Here is a 23,781-nt window from a genome sequence, read left to right as displayed (position 1 = left end):
TATGGATACATGAGTAGGAGTGCCTGCTGCCGAGCCTGAGAACTGATTCCTCAGGACCCACATATGGAAAGACCAGATTTCCACAGGCTGTCCTCTGAGAGCTCACACAAGTGGGTCCTACAAACTGCACATATATAAACACACTTGTTAGATATAGAGAAATGACAAGAGAGAGAGAGAGAGCAAGAGCGCTTTTGTTTCTAGAAACACTTGCTTATTTTAAACAGTCTAAAGGAAATCCCAATTCAGTTGATTCTCTGGGAGGGGAGGGACCACTCCATAAAATGAAATTGGCCCCTTCCACTAAATCTGAAATGTCTTGGATGGAACTGTAAACACTAACACAATGATACTGTAAATATTAACGGTGAAGTTTCAGTGTGGTGGGAAGTGGTATTTTGATATGCATGCGCATTTGATAGATTCTCCCACTGACTCTGTTCTGACATAAAAATATATGAGTCAAGGGAAATTTGGGGGTGAAATAGGGGAAGGCTGAGGTTTAAGTCCTGGCCAAGCAGCCTCTGCTCTGCCCCTCTCCTCAGTGGCAGCCCCCATGACAGCTCTTTGTACTGAGTTGGAGATATGGAGCCTTTGGCAACACACAGGCAGATCTAACCAATGTAAAGTTTGTGCCCAGTTTTTAGACTTGCCAGCAGTCGGGAGAATGTGAGAGCTCTGTGAATTGCCTGCATTTCATAGTTAGCTGCTGAATTCACACAGGATTAGACGGTTATGAGAAGGTGCCAGGCTGCGTAGGGGAAGATGACGTGATGAAGATATCAAAGCAGCTATGGTGTTCTGCTCTTTTTATTGTTGTTTTACCAAAACCAAAAACAAACAAACCACACCATCAGAATAATGTGGTAAGCTGAGCAGTCGATGAGTTAAGTTTAGAATAGGTCTTGCCCAGACCTTAATTGAGAGCCACCATCATTAGTGGAGAATAGATAGCAAAGTCCACCATGGCTCCTTTACTGTATCCTTGGCTGCAGCATTTACTTGTGATGAGTGGAGGTCCCTGGGGAGGAGCGGTTTGGTTTTTTTGTTTTTGTTTTTGTTTTTGTTTTTTTTTCTAGTGTTTCCAATCATTTCAGCTTTACAGAAAGAGCCTTGTTAACTCAACGAAGGAAGCAGTGCAAACGGTTTCAGTTTCCTTCCTCTCACTTTAAAAACAATTTAAATACTGTTCAGAGTTTTTATCATATTCATGTGGTCAGGTGAATTTAGTCCTGTGCCATTGTTGATTAAAGCAAAGAAAAAGAGATGGGTGGGTACGGTGAACAAAGCAAGTTTGTCTATGTTGCTCAATACTTTATTTTAAAAGATGCTCACCTCCGTGACTGTATAGGAACACTTCAGTCCTCCTCAGCTGAATGAGCGATGTCACAAGTGGCTTTAGTATGAGAATCCCATCCTAATTTGAATAGCCTGTAGCTTACAAACCTCCTTTTCTCCTTCAGGAACTCTTCCCAGTGAACAGACAGAGTGTGGATCATTTCGCTAAGTACTTCACTGACGCGGGGCTGAAGGAGCTGTCGGACTTTCTCCGAGTCCAGCAGTCGCTGGGCACCAGGAAAGAACTGCAGAAGGAGCTGCAAGAGCGACTGTCTCAGGAATGCCCCATCAAGGAGGTAGGAGGCCGTAGTGAACTCCTGCACAACACACACAGATAAAGGGTAAGGGTGGCGCCCCTCAGCGAGCTAGGAGACCAGAGTGAACTCCAGGACAACATACATGGTTGATGGGTGTGGGTGTGTCCAGTGGTAGAGTGCTTGAAGAAGTATTTACGAGGTCACGGCTTACATCCCCAACACTGCAGAAAGCTATGCATGCTGAGGTGTGTGTGTCTGTGTGTGTGTGTGTGTGTGTGTGTGTGTGTGTGTGTGTAGAATTACACGGGTCATATAACATAAGCTTTCCCTCCCTCATATGTGTTACCATTCACTGTTCCCTTACTCCTAGCACTGAAGTTGGCTCAAGGTACTCACTCAAAATCCTATTTTATTATATTTTGGGCTATTCTAGAAATTGATGTTATTTTGGCTCACATTGCTTCCTCATAACCAGGCTGCTATGATTATCACACTGTTTTATCAACATATAGACTTGGCTGTCTGCTGGTAAAATCTCCCATACAGTGGCACTTCTATTGGATTGTCGATTCTCTACCTGGTGTTAAGCATTAACTAGTACTTAGTGTCAAGGCTGGGCATTTTGCATCACTGGATATAAATGTGTTGCTTGTTTCTATTTTCATGGTCCTTGGAGTCAAATCCAGGACTGTGCGCGTACACAGCAAGAGCTCCACCACTGAACTATCCTCCAGCACCTTTGAAGAAGAAAACAAAAATCCACACAGGGGAAGATCAGTTGGGCCAGCATCTTATTCACTCCTTTACAATAGCTGTGTAAAGGCTACAGGTTTTGGAACCATGTTTAAGCATAGTTTGCTATGTGTTAGATGGCAATAACTGTTTATACATCTGGAAAGGCATTCTTTAAGCTGGGGGAAAAAAAAACACCCTTTCTATATGATAAACTCAGGCTCTAGTGGGCGTTCCTCCTACTCCCAAATCCCTGCGCTTCAGCTGTATCCACTATAACTCCAAACCTTACCTGGCTTCTCAAGAGCTGGAGAAGCTTAGACTGGTAACTGTCCACCAGGTGGAGGTGTTAGAACAACAAAAGCTCGTGCATCCATGGTCTTACGGCAATTTCAACCATATTCTTCCAACTAGAGCTGCGCATGACTTTCAGGGCCCACAGGGTGAGGAGAACTACAGAGAAAACCACAGCCATGCTTTTAGATGTAGGCCAGTCCCCTGTTGCTATTCATTGAAGGAATCCCAGCCTCTAGTAGTTCAGCCACTTCTCTCTAAAGCTACCCAAGCCACTCTTCTATTTCTGAAGGTCAGCCCAGGAGTAAAGACAACAGTTATCTTCTCACAATAAGGGAGGTGAAGAGGGTGTGTTGCTAGTTACAGAATACACTGGATTGACGTGAATCAAGGAAAGAGAATTACAGGATTCAGGGTGTAGCTTGCTTGGTACATACGAGCCTTCAGTTTAATCTCAGCATCTCATAAAGCAGGTATGGTGGCTAATCTTCGCAGCGAGGCAGTGAAGAGAACAGTAGGTTCAAGGTCATCCTCATGTATATAGAAAGGTTCCCAGTCTGGAACGTGGGGAAGGGAAGGAGGAGGGTGCCTTTGCAGTCTGCAGTTTCTTTACCTATGGACTTTTCACTTCGACGGGGCGTGGGAGTCATCTCAAGAGTAGAAATTAAGGATACATTGTAGGGACTGGATCTAGGCAAGCCCGACACACCCATTGAGATATTTAATTTTAAGAGACAGAAAATTTCACAGACCTGTTGTTTACTTCAAACCCACGGAAAGTCGGTCTGATTCAAGTGCCCTACTCTACTGAACCCAAAGGGTTCACCCGCATAATGATTATCCAGGACACGGAGCCTTTCTCTTATTCTGTGTCACCTAACAGCTTTTGTCTAGAGCTAAGTTTAGGTCTTCTACTTTTCATTGATCACTTGAGGATGTGTATTAGAGATGGAGCAGCTGAGCCCAAGATTTCCCAGCCTGCCCCAAACCTTTTATTGGCCAGGCCTTTAAGAATAGCCCCAGGCTTTGTATTTGCTCTGCTGTTGCTCTTTGACTCTCTTTCCATGAAACCTAGGTGGTGCTTTACGTCAAAGAGGAAATGAAAAGGAACGACCTTCCGGAAACAGCTGTGATCGGGCTGCTGTGGACCTGCATCATGAATGCGGTGGAATGGAACAAGAAGGAGGAGCTGGTTGCGGAGCAGGCACTGAAGCACCTAAAGGTAATGGGCCTTTGAAGGGAGCCAGCTCTGAGGGTCAGGGGTCAGCTCTGAGGGTCAGAGGTCAGCTCTGAGGGTCTGGAGGACAGAGCCAGCACATTCCGGAAACCCCAGCACGCAGAAGACGGGAGCACAAAGATCAGTTCTAGACCAGTCTGGGCTACATGAGACCCTGTCACAAGTAATGAGAAACTAAAGAACAAGTGAATGCCGAGCCAATTTCCCCAGACCCAAATGAAAAGTACCCTGTCCACCCCTTGTTTTCCTTGCCAAATCTGGCGCTGCCTAAAATGTTTCAAATGTAAGAACATGAAACATCTCCAAGTAGGTTCTCAGTAAAAGACATCTGAAGGGTGCAGTCACCTGTAACATCATACATTAAAGAGAAATATGAACTAATTTTTGATATGTTCTATACCAAAAACAAAACAAAACAAAAAAGCCAAAATCCTTAAGTAAGCTATGAATAGATGTTAGAAAAGTAACTTGACTGTGTCATTTGAATATTTTGAGGTACAGATCCGCGTGCTCTTGCGCTAAGGTGACCATAGTAGGTCATGCATGTAGAGTTCAGTTAGGAAGTTGAGGTACAGATCCGCGTGCTCTTGCGCTAAGGTGACCATAGTAGATCATGCATGTAGAGTTCAGTTAGGAAGTTGAGGTACAGATCCGCGTGCTCTTGCGCTAAGGTGACCATAGTAGATCATGCATGTAGAGTTCAGTTAGGAAGTTGAGGTACAGATCCGCATGCTCTTGCGCTAAGGTGACCATAGTAGGTCTTGCATGTAGAGTTCAGTTAGGACGTTGAGGTACAGATCCGCGTGCTCTTGCGCTAAGGTGACCATAGTAGGTCTTGCATGTAGAGTTCAGTTAGGAAGTTGAGGTACAGATCCACATGCTCTTGCGCTAAGGTGACCATAGTAGGTCTTGCATGTAGAGTTCAGTTAGGAAGTTGAGGTACAGATCCGCGTGCTCTTGCGCTAAGGTGACCATAGTAGATCATGCATGTAGAGTTCAGTTAGGAAGTTGAGGTACAGATCCGCATGCTCTTGCGCTAAGGTGACCATAGTAGGTCTTGCATGTAGAGTTCAGTTAGGACGTTGAGGTACAGATCCGCGTGCTCTTGCGCTAAGGTGACCATAGTAGGTCTTGCATGTAGAGTTCAGTTAGGACGTTGAGGTACAGATCCGCGTGCTCTTGCGCTAAGGTGACCATAGTAGGTCTTGCATGTAGAGTTCAGTTAGGACGTTGAGGTACAGATCCGCGTGCTCTTGCGCTAAGGTGACCATAGTAGGTCTTGCATGTAGAGTTCAGTTAGGACGTTGAGGTACAGATCCGCGTGCTCTTGCGCTAAGGTGACCATAGTAGGTCTTGCATGTAGAGTTCAGTTAGGACGTTGAGGTACAGATCCGCGTGCTCTTGCGCTAAGGTGACCATAGTAGGTCTTGCATGTAGAGTTCAGTTAGGACGTTGAGGTACAGATCCGCGTGCTCTTGCGCTAAGGTGACCATAGTAGGTCTTGCATGTAGAGTTCAGTTAGGACGTTGAGGTACAGATCCGCATGCTCTTGCGCTAAGGTGACCATAGTAGGTCTTGCATGTAGAGTTCAGTTAGGACGTTGAGGTACAGATCCGCGTGCTCTTGCGCTAAGGTGACCACAGTAGGTCTTGCATGTAGAGTTCAGTTAGGACGTTGAGGTACAGATCCGCGTGCTCTTGCGCTAAGGTGACCACAGTAGGTCTTGCATGTAGAGTTCAGTTAGGACGTTGAGGTACAGAATCGCGTGCTCTTGCGCTAAGGTGACCATAGTAGGTCTTGCATGTAGAGTTCAGTTAGGACGTTGAGGTACAGATCCGCGTGCTCTTGCGCTAAGGTGACCATAGTAGGTCTTGCATGTAGAGTTCAGTTAGGACGTTGAGGTACAGATCCGCGTGCTCTTGCGCTAAGGTGACCATAGTAGGTCTTGCATGTAGAGTTCAGTTAGGACGTTGAGGTACAGATCCGCGTGCTCTTGCGCTAAGGTGACCATAGTAGGTCTTGCATGTAGAGTTCAGTTAGGACGTTGAGGTACAGATCCGCGTGCTCTTGCGCTAAGGTGACCATAGTAGGTCTTGCATGTAGAGTTCAGTTAGGACGTTGAGGTACAGATCCGCGTGCTCTTGCGCTAAGGTGACCATAGTAGGTCTTGCATGTAGAGTTCAGTTAGGACGTTGAGGTACAGATCCGCGTGCTCTTGCGCTAAGGTGACCATAGTAGGTCTTGCATGTAGAGTTCAGTTAGGACGTTGAGGTACAGATCCGCGTGCTCTTGCGCTAAGGTGACCATAGTAGGTCTTGCATGTAGAGTTCAGTTAGGACGTTGAGGTACAGATCCGCATGCTCTTGCGCTAAGGTGACCACAGTAGGTCTTGCATGTAGAGTTCAGTTAGGAAGTTGAGGTACAGATCCGCATGCTCTTGCGCTAAGGTGACCACAGTAGGTCTTGCATGTAGAGTTCAGTTAGGAAGTTGAGGTACAGATCCGCATGCTCTTGCGCTAAGGTGACCATAGTAGGTCTTGCATGTAGAGTTCAGTTAGGACGTTGAGCTCAGACTGTGATCTAGGTGGTCATAGACGATGACTTTCAGTATCTCTGAGGTCAGAGAAGGGAACACTCTGTTCCAGATGGGGACATTTACATGGAAGAGAAGTGAGTCAGGTCTAGGAAAAGCTCTCTAGCACTAATAGAAAGTCAGGGAAATCTGGGATGGGGAAACAACAGAAAGAGACCCTGCAGGTGACTTGCGGTGCCTGGGACATAGAGTAGGAGAATCCCACTATCCTAACTGGAGCTCGGCTGCACCATAGCCTGCGAGGATTTGATTGCACTTCCACAGTGCCCAGTATACACAATGGGCTGTGCGGTTGCTCATAATGCAGTAGTCTTATTTGGTCTCCTTAATGCATGCAGTGAATAAAGTCTACTGAGATACACTGGTATAGAATTCACTGTAGCTGGGCATAATATAATAACCATGAACAGGATATCTCCAATGTGCTGCTGTTGGGATTCCAGCAGTGTTGGCTCTGGGTCACACCTTTCCCTCTGCTCTGTCCCAGCAATACGCTCCGCTGCTGGCCGTGTTCAGTTCCCAAGGCCAGTCCGAGCTCGTCCTCCTGCAGAAGGTTCAGGAATACTGCTACGACAACATCCACTTCATGAAGGCCTTCCAGAAGATCGTGGTTCTCTTTTATAAAGGTATCGTCCCTGCTCCCCCATTGTGCCTCTGTCTTTGCTGAAGCTCTGGGAGAACAGAGATGGGTAACGCAGTGTCTTAGTCAGGGTTTCTATTCTTGCACAAACATCATGACCAAGAAGTAAGTTGGGGAGGAAAGGGTTTATTCAGCTTACACTTTCCACATTGCTGTTCATCACCAAAGGAAGTCAGGACTGGAACTCAAGCAGGTCAGAGAGCAGGAACTAATGCAGAGGTCATGGGGAGATTTTACTTACTGGCTTGCTTCCCCTGGCTTGCTTAGCCTGCTCTCTTATAGAACCAAGACTACCAGCCCAGAGATGGTCCCACCCACAAGGGGCCTTTCCCCCTTGATCACTAATTGAGAAAATGCCTTACAGCTGGATCTCATGGAGGCATTTCCCCAACTGAAGTTCCTTTCTCTGTGATAACTCCAGCCTGTGACAAGATGACACACAAAACCAGCCAGTTCAGGCAGAGGTCACAAGCCTGTCTTCATGGAGGAACACCACAGATGCTAGCTGGGGAAGGTTCTGGAGGTTGTCCATGTCACAGAAAGAGAGAAAGAAGGCTCAGGCTCGGTGCGCACTACATCAGGACCCTTGCTGGTTAGGCACCTGAACTCTTACTGGTCAGAAGCTGCCAGAAGACGGGATGAACTGGTTGTTTCGCCTATAGTGAACGAGTATAATTATATAAGATAATTGAGTCTGCTTCTGAATTGAAACAATTAGCTCTAATAACAGTGATTATCAAAATGCTATATATACTGCGTTCAGACCCATTTAGGTACTATAAGACTGACTTGAAAATTACTGCAATAATTAGCCTTTCACTTGACATTTTAGTTATTTGGCCCAGCCATTCTCCTGTTTTTCTAAGGCAAGGCTATTTTTAAATATTCACATTTACTGTCTCTTCATTGTATTTAGGTGGTTTAGGTTGCCATGACAACCAGCACTAAAAAAAATGAATGTTGAGCGCTCTAACTGATCCCAGTCCCCATACCTACAGCATGCAGCAGCAATGCTTGGCTGCTTGAGGGCTGGATTACATAGTTTTATGAGGGGGAAAAGGAGCAACTGGGAGACAGATTTTGAACATTGTGAAAGGCCCATTAGAGGTGGTGCATTCCTAAGTAGCAGCAGCACGTTATCATACATATAAAGTAATATAAGCAAAACGCTTACTTTCCCTGCTGTTTTTAGAATTGCTTGCTGTGTTTTTCATAGTTTTTTTAAACTAATTTCAATTGAACATGTATTTTGATCATATTCACACATGCCCTATTACCCACCTCCCACTCCTACTGATCTCCTTTATTCCACTCAGCCCCACTTTGTCTTTCATGGCTTTTTTCTTGTTAGCCACGTGAGTTCAATTAGGGTAATGTTCACCTGCGTCTCTCACACCTGCCCAGCAGACTTGTCTACTTTGAATAGTAACTTTAGACTTTGTATTGAAAAAGTTTTTACATGATTGACGGATAGTTAATTTTTTAAATGCTCAGTGCTATTTTGCTATGAATTTGAATTCGCCATCCAGATTCTTAATATGAGTACATCTTGTAAAAAGGAGCCTCCTTTGAGAAGATGCCCCCATCAGTGTGGCCCGTGGGCAAGCCTCTGGGGCATGTTCTTAATACAAGTGACTGATGTAGAAGGGCCCAGTTCATTTGGATGGTGCCACCCCTCAGCTGGTGGTGCTGTATGCCCTAAGTAAAGCCGAGTAAGCCATAGGGACAAGCCAGTAAGCAGTGTATGACCTCTAGGTTCCTGCCTAACTTCCTTGGATGATAGACCACAGGTTGTAAGCTGAAATAAACCCCTTCTTCCCCAAGTTGCTCTTGGTCAGTGTTTTATCATACCAGCTGAAACCTTAACTAAGACAATGAGGTATTTCCTAATAACTATTTTAGGAAAAGGATATAGTAACCATGCCAGGGAGGTTACTATAGATAAAGGAGCTTGCTGCCAAAGGTGACAGTTGTTAGATCCCTGGTACCCACGTGGTGGAAGGAGAGAACCAACTCTCTCAAGTTGTCCTCTGATCTCAACATGTGGCTCACTGTAGCACACACACAATGAATAAACCTGTGGGGAGCGGGTGTGGCGGCAGTCCCAAAGGCGCCAGGGACTGCAGCTAAGTCATATGACTTGCACCTGACTTCCTCATATAAACCACAAACATCTTGAGAGCTGCGCAGGTGTACCAGGATACAGGTGAATCCAATTTGGTGGAGATTTGCCCCTGCTGCCCTGATTAGCTGAAGCTGCGTGCCTGGTGAGGTGTCGTGGCCTGCGGTGCGTGGATGAGAGAGAGTATAAAAAGAGTGAGAGGCCCAGGGTTCGGGGGAGATATAAACAGGGGAGATATAAAAACAAGGGAGATATAAACAAGGGAGATATAAAAACAAGGGAGATATAAACAAGGGAGATATATGGAGAAAGAAGAAACAGGACTGAATAAATGTGTGCAGAAGGATCCTGTAGCAGCGTCGTTCTTCCTGGCCAGTTGAGCGCGCGCAACAAGTGGTGCCGAAACCCGGGACGGGACGAGAAGACCTAGGACGAGAAGACCTGGGACGAGAAAACCCGGGACAAGAAACATCTTCAGGCATGAGTGAAGACCCCTTGCTACAGGAAGGATTCAGAACTGCATAACGGGGAAGAAGGGGTTAATAAAGGTTCCCGTGAAACAGACTGTTGAGAAGGATCCTGCGTGGATTCAGAACTCTTCAGCTGGGGAACGGTACTGATGAAGAGAAAGAAGAAAGATGAGGACGGAATAAACTGCTGTTAGAAGGACTGGTGGTCGTGTCGTTCTTGCTGGTCGAGAGCAGGCGCGACAATTGGTGGCCCGTACGGGGAACCGACTCCCCCACCGAGTTCAGAACTTTCAGCAGTCAGTGGTTGCCGGCAGGGTAAGTTCACAGTGAGTGAAACTTGCGACCCCAGGAGTTTGGGAAGGACCTCGGATAAAATTGAGGCAAGTATAAAGTTGCCAGGAAGGAGGCACAAAGTAATGATAAGGTTCCTGGCTTTGGGACAAGTTAAGGTTCCCTGTTTGGGGACAAGTTAAGGAACTATGATAACCTCAGTGTAGTGATCAATAGATCCTCGCTGAGTAGTTATGCTTTTTTCTCCCGTTGACCCTTTGTGGGTAGGTCTGATAGTTTTGGTCTTGTTTGTTCTGATATATGGACTCTGTTACTGTTTGAATCAAGAGGCAGTCAAGACAGGTCAGAAAATCCTTACAGAGCAACAAGAAAGTATGTCGGAAGAGGAGAAGGGCTTAAAAAGAAAAAGGAAAAAGAAAGGAGACACAGTGTTATCAGGTGGACAGAAAGGACAAAATAAAAGAGCTGAGGCGGAGGAGGAAGGCGAATTAGCTTCGGCGTCCTCTCCCTATGCCTCCTCAGCAGCCACCTGTAGGTGGACCTTCTGTCCGGAGATTTGGAGAGGATCAACCAGATTCAGTGTTGACATGGGCGAGAGGGTCTGTTTGTGTGTTCCCACAGGACCAGATGGAACCTCTTTGGGTGCTGGAGAGATTGGTGAGACACTGCAAGAATGAGGCTCCTGATCCAGTTGCCCCTGTGGATGTGGTGGATGATCCCACAAGCACAAAGGATGGAGCCGAGATGAGAGATCCTTTCGGTATTCCAGAAGCCGATACCAGCTCGACATGACATTCAAATTTTTCCATGCTTTTTGATCACTGAATTCCCCTTAAAGAGATAGCCCCGCTGGCCATCTATCCCTTGCTTCAGGGAAGATGAGCGGGGATGAGAGCCCTGGGATGTATGCTTGTTATAGTGTGTGTGTTGTGTGTTTGGCACATGTGTTAGGTGCAGAGTGTGCGGGCCCGCACTTTCGCCATGGTAGCATAGGCTTTTGCTGCAGTGGAGGCGGGACAATCTCCTCAGATTTGGTTTGCCGCTCTAAAAGAAATTATGCTGCTTTATGCCATGGGTGGCGAGGCTAAGCACTGCACAGAGGATAGCTTGCTGTTGGCATCCTGTGGAAGGCATGTCTGATTGCATGAAGGTTCAGTGTCCTAGTTCCCTTCCCCCAGGAAAAACGACACGGGAGCTGGCCAAGACCTCTCTGGGTGATGAGCCTAAGGGATGGTTTTGTGTAGGGCCCCTATGCTTGCACACTGAGGATCAGACCTCTACCTTCACCCATGAGGCTTGCTTGCAGCAATTAAGATCTGGCCATAGGTTAAGTAACATCCTGGCCTTTTGATGCACCTGCCACAAGCAAAACACAATCTCCCCAGGAGTGGCTTGGCATGATTGAGAGGTAGTCAGTGATAAGACTCCCTGGGCATGTCACCAACCTAAGACAGGGATCAAACCAATGCTGTTTGTCACCCAAGGACGGGTAAGGGGCATGGCTGCGGGGGGCTATCTACAGACATTCTCTCTGCCAAAAAAGAAAAAAGGGGGAATTGTGGGGAGCGGGTGTGGCGGCAGTCCCAAAGGCGCCAGGGACTGCAGCTAAGTCATATGACTTGCACCTGACTTCCTCATATAAACCACAAACATCTTGAGAGCTGCGCAGGTGTACCAGGATACAGGTGAATCCAATTTGGTGGAGATTTGCCCCTGCTGCCCTGATTAGCTGAAGCTGCGTGCCTGGTGAGGTGTCGTGGCCTGCGGTGCGTGGATGAGAGAGAGTATAAAAAGAGTGAGAGGCCCAGGGTTCGGGGGAGATATAAACAGGGGAGATATAAAAACAAGGGAGATATAAACAAGGGAGATATAAAAACAAGGGAGATATAAACAAGGGAGATATATGGAGAAAGAAGAAACAGGACTGAATAAATGTGTGCAGAAGGATCCTGTAGCAGCGTCGTTCTTCCTGGCCAGTTGAGCGCGCGCAACATAAACCAAATATAATTTGGTTTAAAAATTTAAACTGTATGTAGTAATTGTTAAGTCTCATTCAAAATGATCCATCGTTACTTCTCTTTGGATGTGGACCAAAGCTACTAGTGTCTTTAAATTTGAGGCTCACCAAACGAATGTCTCATTAAACCTGCAGACTAGAGAGGGGGATCAACAGCTAAGAGCACTGAGTGAGTGCTCTTCCAGAAAACCCAGATCCAATTCCAGCACTCATATAGTTACTAGCAACTGTCAATAACTCCAGCTCCCTGGGAGAACCAAACCCCTTTCCAGGCACTGCGTGCATATGATGTTGAGACACAAATGCAGACAAAACACCAATCTACCTAAATAAATATAATATAAAGAAAACCCTGGGGGCTGGAGAGGTAGCTCAGTGGTTAGGGAGACAAGTTGCTCTTGCAGAGGACCTGGGTTCAGTATCCAATACCCACATGGTTGTCCGCCATTATCCATAATGACAGATTCAAGGGATCTGACAGCCTCTCCTGACATGGTGTCTGCATGTGCTGTGCACCCCCCTCACTTGTATAAAATGAATTGTACGGGTTATACTGCCAGCACCTAGCCAGCAGTTCTGCCCACCTGTACCACAGCTGACTCTTCTAAGGCCTGAGAAAGGGGCTTCTACATTTGCTTTCTAGCCACGCCCGCCTCCGCACCAAACACTGTCTTATTGGAAGGTTTTCTGTCTGAGGCACCAGTGCTGAAGTATTAATTTCTCTATTAATACCCCCATTTTATTATTTTATTAAATGCATAGAAAGAAAGGAAGGAAGACAGAATGAGATGACTTGTTCTAGAAGCGGCATCAGTGTGGTTTGCCCTTGCATCTTTTTGTATTGTGGTAACCACACAGTCCCTGACTGAAATAACTTGTAGAAAAAAAATATTCATTTGGGAAAATGGAGTCAGTGGGTTTCAAACCATGATAGTAGGCAGGGGGTGGAAGGTGTTCACGGGAAGCACAGAGTGAAGCCTGTACCAGGGCCTGGGTGTAACTTTCAGAGTCCCACTCGGTGAGCCTTATTTCTGCCACCTGCCCCCACCTGGGAAAGGCTCTACAGCCTGTAATAGCCCCATGAGATGAGGTCTGTGGCGAGTAGGCAGGGCTCAGATTCAGAACCAATAGCAGGGACATAGCAAGTGACGTGCCGATGCCCTTCAGAGTTCCCTGTGCACATACTGATGCCAGCATCCTTCCCCAGGATGTTCCTCATGGCAATGGATGACAAGAGCTAAAACTGACTGACTTACTGACTGACTGGACTCCAGTCCCAAATTCCAAGGAATGATGGCCTGAAATTATAAAATCACCCAGAAAATAAAAGACACTAATCCTTTCACTAACTGGACAGTCAGCTCATAAACTAGCCTGAAGCCACTCATGTCTATAGCTGCAAGGGCACCTGCATCACATTTATTTTGCTGGTTTGAATGAAAATCGGATTTTTTTGCTTTGTTTGTTGGTTGGTTGGTTTTTGTCTTTTGTTTTTTGGTTTTTTTTTTTTTAGTAGAGACCTAAATATATATATTACTGAGATGTTAAAAGTATGAATTTTTGGCAATTTTGTAACTTTCCATGCGATTTATACATACAAGTTTTGGGTTTTTGTTTTGTTTTGTTTTTTGGTTTTTTTGTTTTTAGTTTTTCAAGACACGGTTTCTCTATATAGCCCTGTCTGTCCTGGAACTCACTCTGTAGACCAGGCTGGCCTCGAACTCAGAAATCCGCCTGCCTCTGCCTCCGGAGTGCTGGGATTAAAAGCGTGCGCCACCATACCCGGCTAAGATTTTTTTTTTTTAAATCCTTATTTTCTCTTGAACAAAAAAATCCTTGAAGGATGGTTGTTCTTAACACAGTTAAGAGTGTTGCTAGGGTACCATATTTACCTTTTTTTTTTTTTAACTCATAGTTGGTTTTTCCCTTTGCTATTATTTTACATAGCGGGCACTTGTACAGCGAGAGATAGATATGTGCTTCATCTGTTTCTATGGGGACTTAGATGTTCTTTTATTGTGCCCGGAAAAGCTGGATGAATAGTGAGTTTAAAGCTCTCCTTTTCTAGCTCTGGAGATCTTGCAGACTAAGGTGTCAGAGATCCGCAGTTTTGAGAGTGTGTGCTACTGAGGCCCTCCTCAGAACCACATCAGGGAGCTCAGAGCTGCCTACCCAGTAACCAGACTTCCAGGATCCCCAAGTCTCTGGCCTCTCAGGGCCTTTATTGAGGGGTAGGGGTTCCTAGTGTTCTGGAACTCTGTGTCGTCGACCACACTAGTTTTGAACTCAGAGTTTTCCCCTGACTCTGCCTCCCAAATGCTGAGATGAAAGGTATTCACCCTCACCACTGTGCCTGACTGCATTTTATTTACAGAAAACGCACAGGTTAAACTCTGTGCCTTATGCAAATATTTCTAAAATGGCATTTCTTATTCTAAGGAGGTTGGTTGGTTGGTTGGTTTGGTTATAAGAAAAAAAGTGAGCCAGGCAGTGATGGTGCATGCCTCTAGCCTGAGACAAAGGCAGGGAGATCTCTGAGAGATCAGGGCCAGCCTGGGCTACAAAGCAAGTTCCAGCATAGCCAGGACTACACAAAGAAATGAGAGAATGAGAGAGAGAGAGAGAGAGAGAGAGAGAGAGAAGGAAGATGAAAATTATTTTTTGATTTGTTTCCCTGTGTGACACCCCTAATATAAAATTCTGGATTTTAGATTTAACTATATATGTAACATATAGTAAAGCCAAGTTGCTCTTGGGTTCTTTGTTGTTTCCCGCGTTTGTCTACTATTTGTGTAGTGAATTCGTGCTATGTGGCCACTCTCTTGTTCAGTGCTGGAAATTACATAAACAAAGGAGTTCCTAACTTTCTAAATTACAACATGGAAGGAAAATATGGCATCTACCCTGAGGGAACACTGTATGCTTGTAGTTTTAGCAAACCCTTCTCCCACTTTTCTTTAGTAGGACAATAACATCTGGTGGCTACGGCCTGTAATCCCAGCATCACAACGAGGCTGAGGCAGGAGGATTGCCAGGTCAGGGCCAGCCTGAGCTAGAGAATAAAACCTTCTCTTAGAAAAATGCTTACTACGTAGACCAGGCTTGCCTTGAACTCATAGAAATCTATCTGCTTCTCTGTCCCCAGTGCTGGCATTAAAGACATTTGCGTTACGCCCACCTTACCTGTGTGCAGATGCCCTCTAAGGCCAGAAGGATGCCCCTGGAGGAGCGAAGTGTAGGAAGTCAGTCATGAGCCAACCCCTTGGTGGTGCTGGAAACCAAAGGATCTCAGAGGAAAAACAGAAAGATAGTACTCACTTAGCATAGCTATTTCTCTAGCCCTCTTAAGCTACCCAGTGCGCCTAACTGTCTCAGGTACTTAGTGGCTTTAGTTCTTTTTGTTATTAATTCCCTAGTGCTAGAAATTTGGTCTTTCAAAAAAATATTCACTAATGATTGGGGTTCTTAGCTTCTCAGACCTCTCCATTGTACTGTTAGGTGATTTTAGCAGACAATATATTTGATACGGTTTTGTCAGTCTTTGGGTATCATTTCCATCCCTGTCACTGACACACTGTAGTACGTGCATGGCTCCTTTTGTCCTCTCTGGGCTGATAAAACAGAAGCAGGTGCTGTGCCTCCAGAAGGCCTGCAAGCACTATCCCTGAGCAGCAGGGAAAGTCGGCTGTCTGGCTCGTTCTGTATAATCTGCATTCATTCATGTGCCGTTTCCATTTATATATTTGTCAATTTCCCATATGTGTTGTGTCTTATGATGTATTTTTTTTATAACACTAGTAGTTCAGGACAGAGAGGGAGGGGCTACACACTGCATATGACTGAGCACAAAAGCTGAAAATTCTTCTATTCTTGGAGGGTTTCATGATCAAAAGGATTTGGAGAAGACGGAAATCTAAATTAGTCGTGTCTTAAAGACAATGGACTATTGTGAGGTTCTTCAAACCCTAATTAGTGTTCTTGAAAAGTTGCTGCAAAGCTGTGTTGAATAGCAACAAGTTACTTCCTAAGGCATAATCAAGGGCTTTTCCCCTCTTTGAATAATGGGCTGGGCCTGGTAGTCCAGGTTATGAGAAACTGAAGACAGAAGCAACAAAAAGGCTGGAGGATTAGAATACTTCTGGGGGGGTCATGACTCTTATATACCAAGGTATCCTGTGTGTATAAATTAATAACTCTAAACAGCTTTAATTTGCAAAGTATAGTACATTAAATGATTGTTTTAAGTGGAACAATGTCTGCTTTCTAAACCAGCCACATGCATTTATTTACTTTGTATGAACGGGTGTTCTGTCTGTATGCCTGTGCACCATGTGGGTGCCTGGTTCCTGTGGAAGCCAGAAGAGGTCATCCTGTCCTCAGGGACTGACATAAGAGATGATTGTTAACTGCCACATGAGTACTGAGAATTGAACCTGGGTCCTCTGAAGATCAGTCAAGGCTTTTAACCACTGGGCCACCTCTCCAATGTCTCCCTTCCTGTTTCTTCAATTTAATCCAAGAGCCCTTTCTAAAAGCTAGTTTTTGCAGTTGTTGGTTTTAAAGTAAAGTAAAACTAAATATTTTTGTTATGAAAATGGTACTGATGTTTTAAATGAATGCTGTCTGTACTCCGTAATTTCTGTGATATCTATCAGTCAAAATTATAATTGCAAACATGTCATTAGAAGGGTGTGTCAATATTACGTTTATCAGTACATGTGATGGATTGGACTCTTCCAGGGGACAAAATCCCAAAAGGCAGCCCTGTAGGACCCCAGCAGAGTATGTAGACTGTCATTTTCATAGTCTCCTTTCCTTAAGTATCCTCAATTCATAGTAATTAATGATAAATTAATGGGGTTCCATTTACAATTTTAGATGATAGATACCTAACACTTTTTTTTGCTGTGTCTTTCTCTAACTGTGATATAGAGAAAGTATTTGAACGACCCTTTCGCAGAGGTTGCATATCAGATATCCTGCATGTCAGATATTTACATTACGATTCATAACAGTAGCAAAACTACAGTTATGAACTAGCAATGAAAATAGATTTTATGGTTAGAGGTCACCACAACAGGAGGAACTGTGTTATAGGGTGGCAGCATTAGGGAGGGTGAGAAGCCCTGAGGTAGATTATCACACTATAGCATGGTGATAATTTAGTGACGGCTAAGGGTGGAAGGGTGGGGGCTGGAGAGATGGCACAATGGTTAAGAGGACTGACTGCTCTTCTAGAGGTCCTGAGGTCAGTTCCCAGCAACCAGATGGTGGCTCACAACCATCTGTAATGGGATCCAATGCCCTCTTCTGGTGTGTCTGAGTCAGCTACAGTGTACTCCGTTTTAACAAAAGCAGTAGAAGGTTGGGTTGTCTAGCGATCCCACCCCTGAAGGTCTTTATCTATGTGCTGGCCTCATCCCTGCTCCCTCCCTCCATCTTGTCTATTCCCCCTCCATTTCTCCTCAACAAAAAGAAAATCTCCTTAAAAGAAATTATAGCCATTTAGTTGTCCCTTCCCTGTTTCATGAGAGCAGGTCCTGTGTGGGCTAGCAGGTCCTGTGTGGGCTACCGTTAGCATTCAGTGAACGCTTGGCATGACTTTGAATCGCTGATTCTTCCGCCTCCACTAACTCCTGGAAATTACATGGATGCACCCATAGCTAAGCTAGCACTATAATTTGGTTTCAGTAGAATTTATTAGGTCATGGTTTTCTAAACTGTTGGAATTGTTGATTCATTTGCCCCCCCCCCCCCCCAAATAAAGATTTCCTTGTCTTAGTACTGACCTGTGTTGCTGGCACTGTATCTTAACTGATGAGGTGACATCATCACCAAAGCGTTTACTAAGCTGATTGTAAGGATACATGTCTAAGCTGCTTAGAAATGAGCTTTGGGGGAGGAGGGGTGTCTAAGAAAGATGCTCTAATGGAGGCCAGAGAGGAAGTGAGGTGTCGTCTACCTCATCTTACCCTGAGCCAGAGGCTCGAGTTTCTCAATGGCTCGGCTAGATTCAGCATGCCACAGCAATCCAGTCTCCCACACACATAGCCTGGGAGCTGGGGTGACAGGCTTATTCTGGACACAGATCCATGCTAAGATCTGAATTCTTGGCCTCATGATTCTACAGAAAATGCAGATACCTCTCCAGAACCGCCTCCACACCCAGAGTTTTGGGGGGTTTTTTTGGTTTTGTTTTTTTTTTTTTAAACATGACATTCCGTATGGTAACTTGGCAACCTTGCTTTCTGACTGCAGCCGACGTTCTGAGCGAAGAGGCGATACTGAAGTGGTATAAAGAAGCACACGCCGCCAAAGGCAAGAGCGTCTTTCTTGACCAGATGAAGAAATTTGTGGAGTGGTTACAAAATGCAGAAGAAGGTAACTTCATGTAACAGCCCTCATGGTCACTAGTCAAATGCTTATTGCTTTATTCTAGGTTTTCTCTCAATCCCCCCCTTCCTCCCTCCCTCCCCCCTTCCTCCCTCCCTCCCCCCCTTCCTCCCTCCCTCCCTCTCTCTGTTCTTAAAATTCTCACTGTGTCTTCATATGCTTCATAGTCTGCCCACATCTCAGTGTTCATTTCTGAAAGCAAGGTAATAACATTTTCAAAAGAAAACTAAAAACAAACTCGGATCATCCACTTGGCCACACAGGCTGGGGTTGGAGGGGGTTTCAGCACCTTTGCCAGGTGCGTCTTGCTGGAGATCGAAGCACAGAATGAAAGGCAGGTCTTTGATGACCCAGCTGATCAAAGGCCATATATACTGTTTAATGATGTACAAGGCCTTACTGCATTGTTAGAAAGCTGGAGTTCACTGGGAAGCAAAAGGTAGGGAGGGTTTTCGATCTGTTCTCATGTGTAACTGTTTTGCCTAACTAATACATGATAAAAGTATCCCATAGCATTGGGCTGTTACCCATAACATATCCCATAGCATTGGGCTGTTACCCATAACATATCCCATAGCATTGGGCTGCTCATTAGAAGTCCACCCATAATCTGACAATGCCTCATTTGTCTTTCTTTTCTCTTAGAATCTGAATCAGAAGGCGAAGAAAGCTAAATGTCTCCAGCACACTGCCTAAAAAAGAAAAAAAAAATTAAAACGCCACACTTTTCGGTTGGGAATGCTGAAGCGTTTGGGGAGGGAAACTTGGCTTCTGTTTGCACCAAGGAAATAAATGATAGGCGAGGCCTCCCCCGCTCCCCGGGGAAGGCATTTTTTTCATTTCTGTTTTGTTTCAATGGAGCCCTGAGGCGTCGGCTACTACACTTGGGACTCTACCTCTCACTGTACGCTAACTAAAGCCATTCAACAAGGGGGTCAGGTAGGAACCTGAAGCTCAAAACTCAGTACACCCCTTTTTTTAGCTGTATTTTCAGGTACTGTGTGAACGCCCCACTGGTGTCTATGTTACAGGGCCACTTCAATAGTTGTGTTTCTTCTGCTCGTGTATGTGATTTGACAAACCAGTTTTTTTAAAATAAACGGCTTTTTAAAAATCCTTGTGTATATGGTCAGAGCGTGTTTTATTTATTAGCATAGTGTGTTGTGGGGTCTGGGAGAACAGGCCTGGGCATGGCGGTCAGAGGGTTCCCATTCTCTTCTCCAGTACTTTTACCTGCTAAGCCATCTCATGGGCCCCCAGAGGTTGGTTGGTTTGTTTAACATTACTTCTTATAAAGGTGTCATCATTTTTTTCCCTATCCAAACATTAAACGGTTACATTTTTTTGGTACAAATTTCAAATCTGTCCCAAAATATACTCACATTAAATAAAATACGCATTTCAGTAAGATCTACTACAGTAAGTGACTGCATTCTGGGAAGTGTCACATTTAGGTTCGGTCAGCGTTCCTGGAAGAAGCTAAGAGAGTGTGCATCCCATCACTGTTTATAGCGGGTTTCTTATTGCCAATCCGCCAGTCACATGGAACAAGTCATTACATCACCTGTGCAGGACACCGATTGTTGGGGGAAAGGAAGCAAGCGCTATCTCCTCAGGGGTGAGTTCGTTACAACTTCGGAGGGATTCCACCAGACAGCCTAGATAGGAGTTTCAGTAAACACGTTAAGGGAAGCAGACACCTCTCTCGAGACCCAGACACACGTTCTTGCTGTATAATGTTCGCCACCTACAGTGGGCAGTCAGGAGGATCTTCTTCAGGACAGCACGGTCGCAGGACTAGGACAATCCCAAGGGGCTGACGGGAAGTATGAGGATGGGGAGGAGGGCTACCTCGAGCTGTTTCACATCAGAGACAACTGTGACAAAGTCCTCAGACCTGCGAGCTCTCCTCTTATCATCTGGCATAGCGTCTGATGTATTCATCCACTTTGTCCCGAAAATCCTCCTTGTCCTGCAAATGATGTTCTGCAGCTTCAATATTCAGTGGATCATAAAAATTCAAAAGATCGGTAAATAAAGAGTTTAACCCCCAAACGACATCCTTTAATGTTCGAGTGGGAGCCCAGCCAGTGCCATCAGCGGAATGTTCTCTTAGTAAACTTAGACATATTTCCCCCGTTTCTGTGATGTTGGGGTGCCAGATTTTAGTCAAGCATTTCACCTTGGGAGGCACCATGTTGTAGGCATCAGGAACTTCAATTTCAAACTGAAAATTTCCACCCTGGTAGTAACCCTCATCTGGGCTTACAGTCAGCTGAAAGCAATGAAGCTTGTTTGGATCAGGAAAATGTACTTTACAGGTCCAAGGTAAATTAGCTTCAAGTTCTGCAACCTCTGTAACAAGCAACTTATCTCTCATGGAAAACCTCCGAGTAGAGTCAGATGTGGACACTGATGTCTGGGATCCTTTGAGATCTTCATCCCACTTCAACTTGCTTGCCAGCGTTAGCATTACTGCCACCTTTCTGAGCACCACGAATCAGGAGAGGTGAGCCGGCACCCAAAACCGTGCCCGGCGAGCAGCGGCACCGAGTTGCGCAGCCCTTCAGAGCCGCACTGGCTCTCGGCGGCGGAACCGGAAGTCTGCATTTCTTATCTATTAAAAACTACTGTGGCTGAGCATGGTCACTCAAACCTATAATCCCAGTATTACAAGGGCTCAGGTGGGAGGATTGCAGCAACATTGAGGCTGGTTTGGGCTACATAATGAGCTTCAGGCTAGCTTCGAGTTAAGTGTAAGACTCTACTTCATTCAACAAATTTAGTTGAGGGAAAAACAACTTTACTCCATTCTTTTATCTTCATGATAAAATAGAAATAACCTCAATATGTGTGTTTACTGCCGGGAACGCCTCGAAGTTACTAACAGCTGTTAAAGAAGTAAACTTACAGTTCTGTTCTGCCTCTGTTTTCCTTGCATAAGCTCCTGGGAGCTTAGAGACGTGTACATGCTAAAGGATCTATTTCTATTTGTATATATTGAGGTGATTTTCATTCTACGCCCCCTCCCTCCAGAGTCCTGTTCTCAGTGGTAGCATTGAAATGCTTCTGACCATTTGGGAAAGTCTGCAGTCTTTACTCTTGAAAACCAGGAGTTCTCTTGCTGTCGAGGCCATGGGAAGGTTGGAGCCGGCTAATGTATTCCACAGACAATTGAAACCAAATGAAATGAGAATGTGTGGCTAATCCTCCCCGACGCCAGGATAAGAAAAGTTGTATAACTGTTGAATAAAGTCAGTTTGTTCACTGATGCTTCAATCACATCACCTAGAAGAACCTAGATCCAAGGGGATGAAAATATATATGTATGCTATAGATCTCATAATTTATTAAGTGGGTTTCCAAATGGTAGCCAGGGCCAAATCACACTTGAGATGTCAAGAAGCCAGTATTCACCTGTGAGGCTGGGTCGTCAACAACTGGAGTCGTTCCAGAGCAGCTGTCTGTCACTGAGGGGTGACAGCAAGTAGTCATTTAGTCTACAAGGTGGATCCAGAATTCCCTGGAGAAATGCCAGCTCTGTCAACAAAGGAATCGGCAGCGGGGTTGGCACAAATCCACTCAGCAGCCTTTTCGAGTCTGAGCTCCTACCAGAAGGTGCCACCCACAATCCGGACAGGGCTTCTCATATCAATCAAGACCAGTCTTCAAATGGGGCTCCCTACTCAGGTGATTTGTCACCACCATTAATAACAGCCTTGGAGATGATACTATTCTCAATGTGATATTCCGAGAGGGAGGGGGAGAGTTGTGTGTGTGTATGGGAGTTTCACCTGCATGTTATCACATGTAGGCAGTACCCATGGAGGGCACAGGTGTTAGATGTCCTGCAACTGGAATCATAGACAGCTTTGAGCCATTTGTAGGTGCTTGTAGTTGAAGCCCAGTCAGTCTGCTGCAAGAGGAACCAATGCTTTTAACTGATAAGTCATCTCAGCTGCTGTGATATTCTTTTTTAACTACATTTACTTAGTGTGTGCCTGTGGATACATGCCTGTGCTGCTCAGATAGAGGTCAGAGGAAAACAGCAGTCAGGCCTCTCCTTTCACCAATGTGGGTCCCAGGGATTGAATTAGGCCACAGGCTTGGTGGCAGGTGTACCCACTGAGCCATCTTGCCCTAGAATCTGATATTTTTAGATTGTCCTTTGGGGGGGGGGGGGGGGGAAATAGCCAGGAAGAAAGTGTTTTTTTCCAGAGCATCAGTTTGCATAAGTCTATTACCTAGCTTCCTTCCCACCTACGTGAAAAAGAGAACTTAAATGATCATCGCATCATAGAGCCTGTATTAATGTGTTTGTTTTAATAGAAAATGTTTTCATTTCAAAACAACATAGTGGCACATGCTACTCTCAGCATTCAAAAGCTGTAGGCAGAAGAATTGTGAATTTGAGGCCAGCCTGGGCTACATGAGAAGAAAGGGCAATAATAATAATAATAATAATAAATTTGGTCAACATATTTGACAAGTGTTAACTGCTAGTTAGGATTCGTAGCAGGCATGCTTCATAAACAGTAAATTAAAATTGTTTCTCCAATACACGGATTTTAAAAACATTTTGGATATAGCAAAGATAAAATATTACATATTATACTCAATTTACCACATAATAATTTATGTTGACTTTGATACATTGCATATAAGATGTTTCACATTTAATTTTGTGTCAGTATTTTAAAAAGTTTTCCTTTCATGTTAGGGTAATATGAGTAAAACTTTGAGGGCCACTAAAGTGCAGTACATTTGACTCTCCCTTTCAAAAGCAGTAAAAAAACAGAAAACGGGCAGTTTTCTGAGGTCTTCGAGTTGATGAGCAATGGCCAAGATGGTACTTCATCTCCCATCTGTATCATCTCACATCTATTGCTGCTTTGTTTGTTTTTTCTTTTTTACAATTTATTTAATCCTTTACTTAATGTGCATTGGTGTTTTGCCTGCATTCATGTTTGTAAAGGCATCGGATCCTCTGGAACAGGAGTTACAGGCTGTTCTAAGCTGCCACGTGGATGCTAGGAATTGAACCCGGATCCTCTGTAAGAGCAACCAGTGCTCTTAATTGCTAAGCCATCTCATCAGCTCCAGATTCTTTTTTGTTTTTCATTTGTTTGTTTGGTTTTAATCCTGAAAATAACTTCATACAGTTCAAGCAAAAGTTAAAGAAAAAAAATCCTGAGTTCACTTGATGTGGGCTACTCTTGGCATGAACAAAGCCCCTACCACAAAAGATAAATAAGAACACGCAGCACTTCTATTTAAGAAACCTTTACTAGCCTGTAACAAATATGGAAAGTCAGTTAACTTTCCCAAAGCTGATGGTGATTTCGAAGTACTTAAGCATGGAAACACATAGTCCATAGCAAGAATGTAATGAATCTT

The 23,781-nt window shown here is 44.8% G+C and overlaps 1 protein-coding gene and 1 pseudogene across 3 annotated transcripts in view; one reads left to right on the top strand and one right to left on the bottom strand.

Moving 5' to 3' along the window:
- Bzw2 (basic leucine zipper and W2 domains 2) overlaps positions 1-19,504 on the top strand; it is a 65,007-nt gene extending 45,503 nt beyond the window's left edge. The window contains exons 8-12 of one of the 2 annotated variants that reach the window (NM_025840.3): positions 1,464-1,634; positions 3,697-3,843; positions 6,939-7,077; positions 18,250-18,372; positions 19,030-19,504. In NM_025840.3, the coding sequence (NP_080116.2) occupies positions 1,464-1,634; positions 3,697-3,843; positions 6,939-7,077; positions 18,250-18,372; positions 19,030-19,058 (609 nt within the window). In that variant the 3' untranslated portion in view covers positions 19,059-19,504. Of the gene's footprint in view, positions 1-1,463; positions 1,635-3,696; positions 3,844-6,938; positions 7,078-10,595; positions 11,915-18,249; positions 18,373-19,029 lie in introns of those variants that run through there. The other variant, XM_006515166.3, reaches the window with a different exon arrangement.
- Positions 19,505-19,509: 5 nt separating this feature from the next.
- On the bottom strand, positions 19,510-20,960 carry Gm5434 (predicted gene 5434; annotated as a pseudogene). The gene has a single exon (NR_003649.2). The product of NR_003649.2 is annotated as a predicted gene 5434 (transcript).
- Positions 20,961-23,781: the final 2,821 nt, after the last annotated feature.

Source organism: Mus musculus, chromosome 12 (assembly GCF_000001635.26).
Source record: "Mus musculus strain C57BL/6J chromosome 12, GRCm38.p6 C57BL/6J".
NCBI lineage: Eukaryota > Metazoa > Chordata > Mammalia > Rodentia > Muridae > Mus > Mus musculus.
Note: the sequence above shows the minus strand (reverse complement) of the source record. Positions and strands in the feature narration are given on the sequence as shown.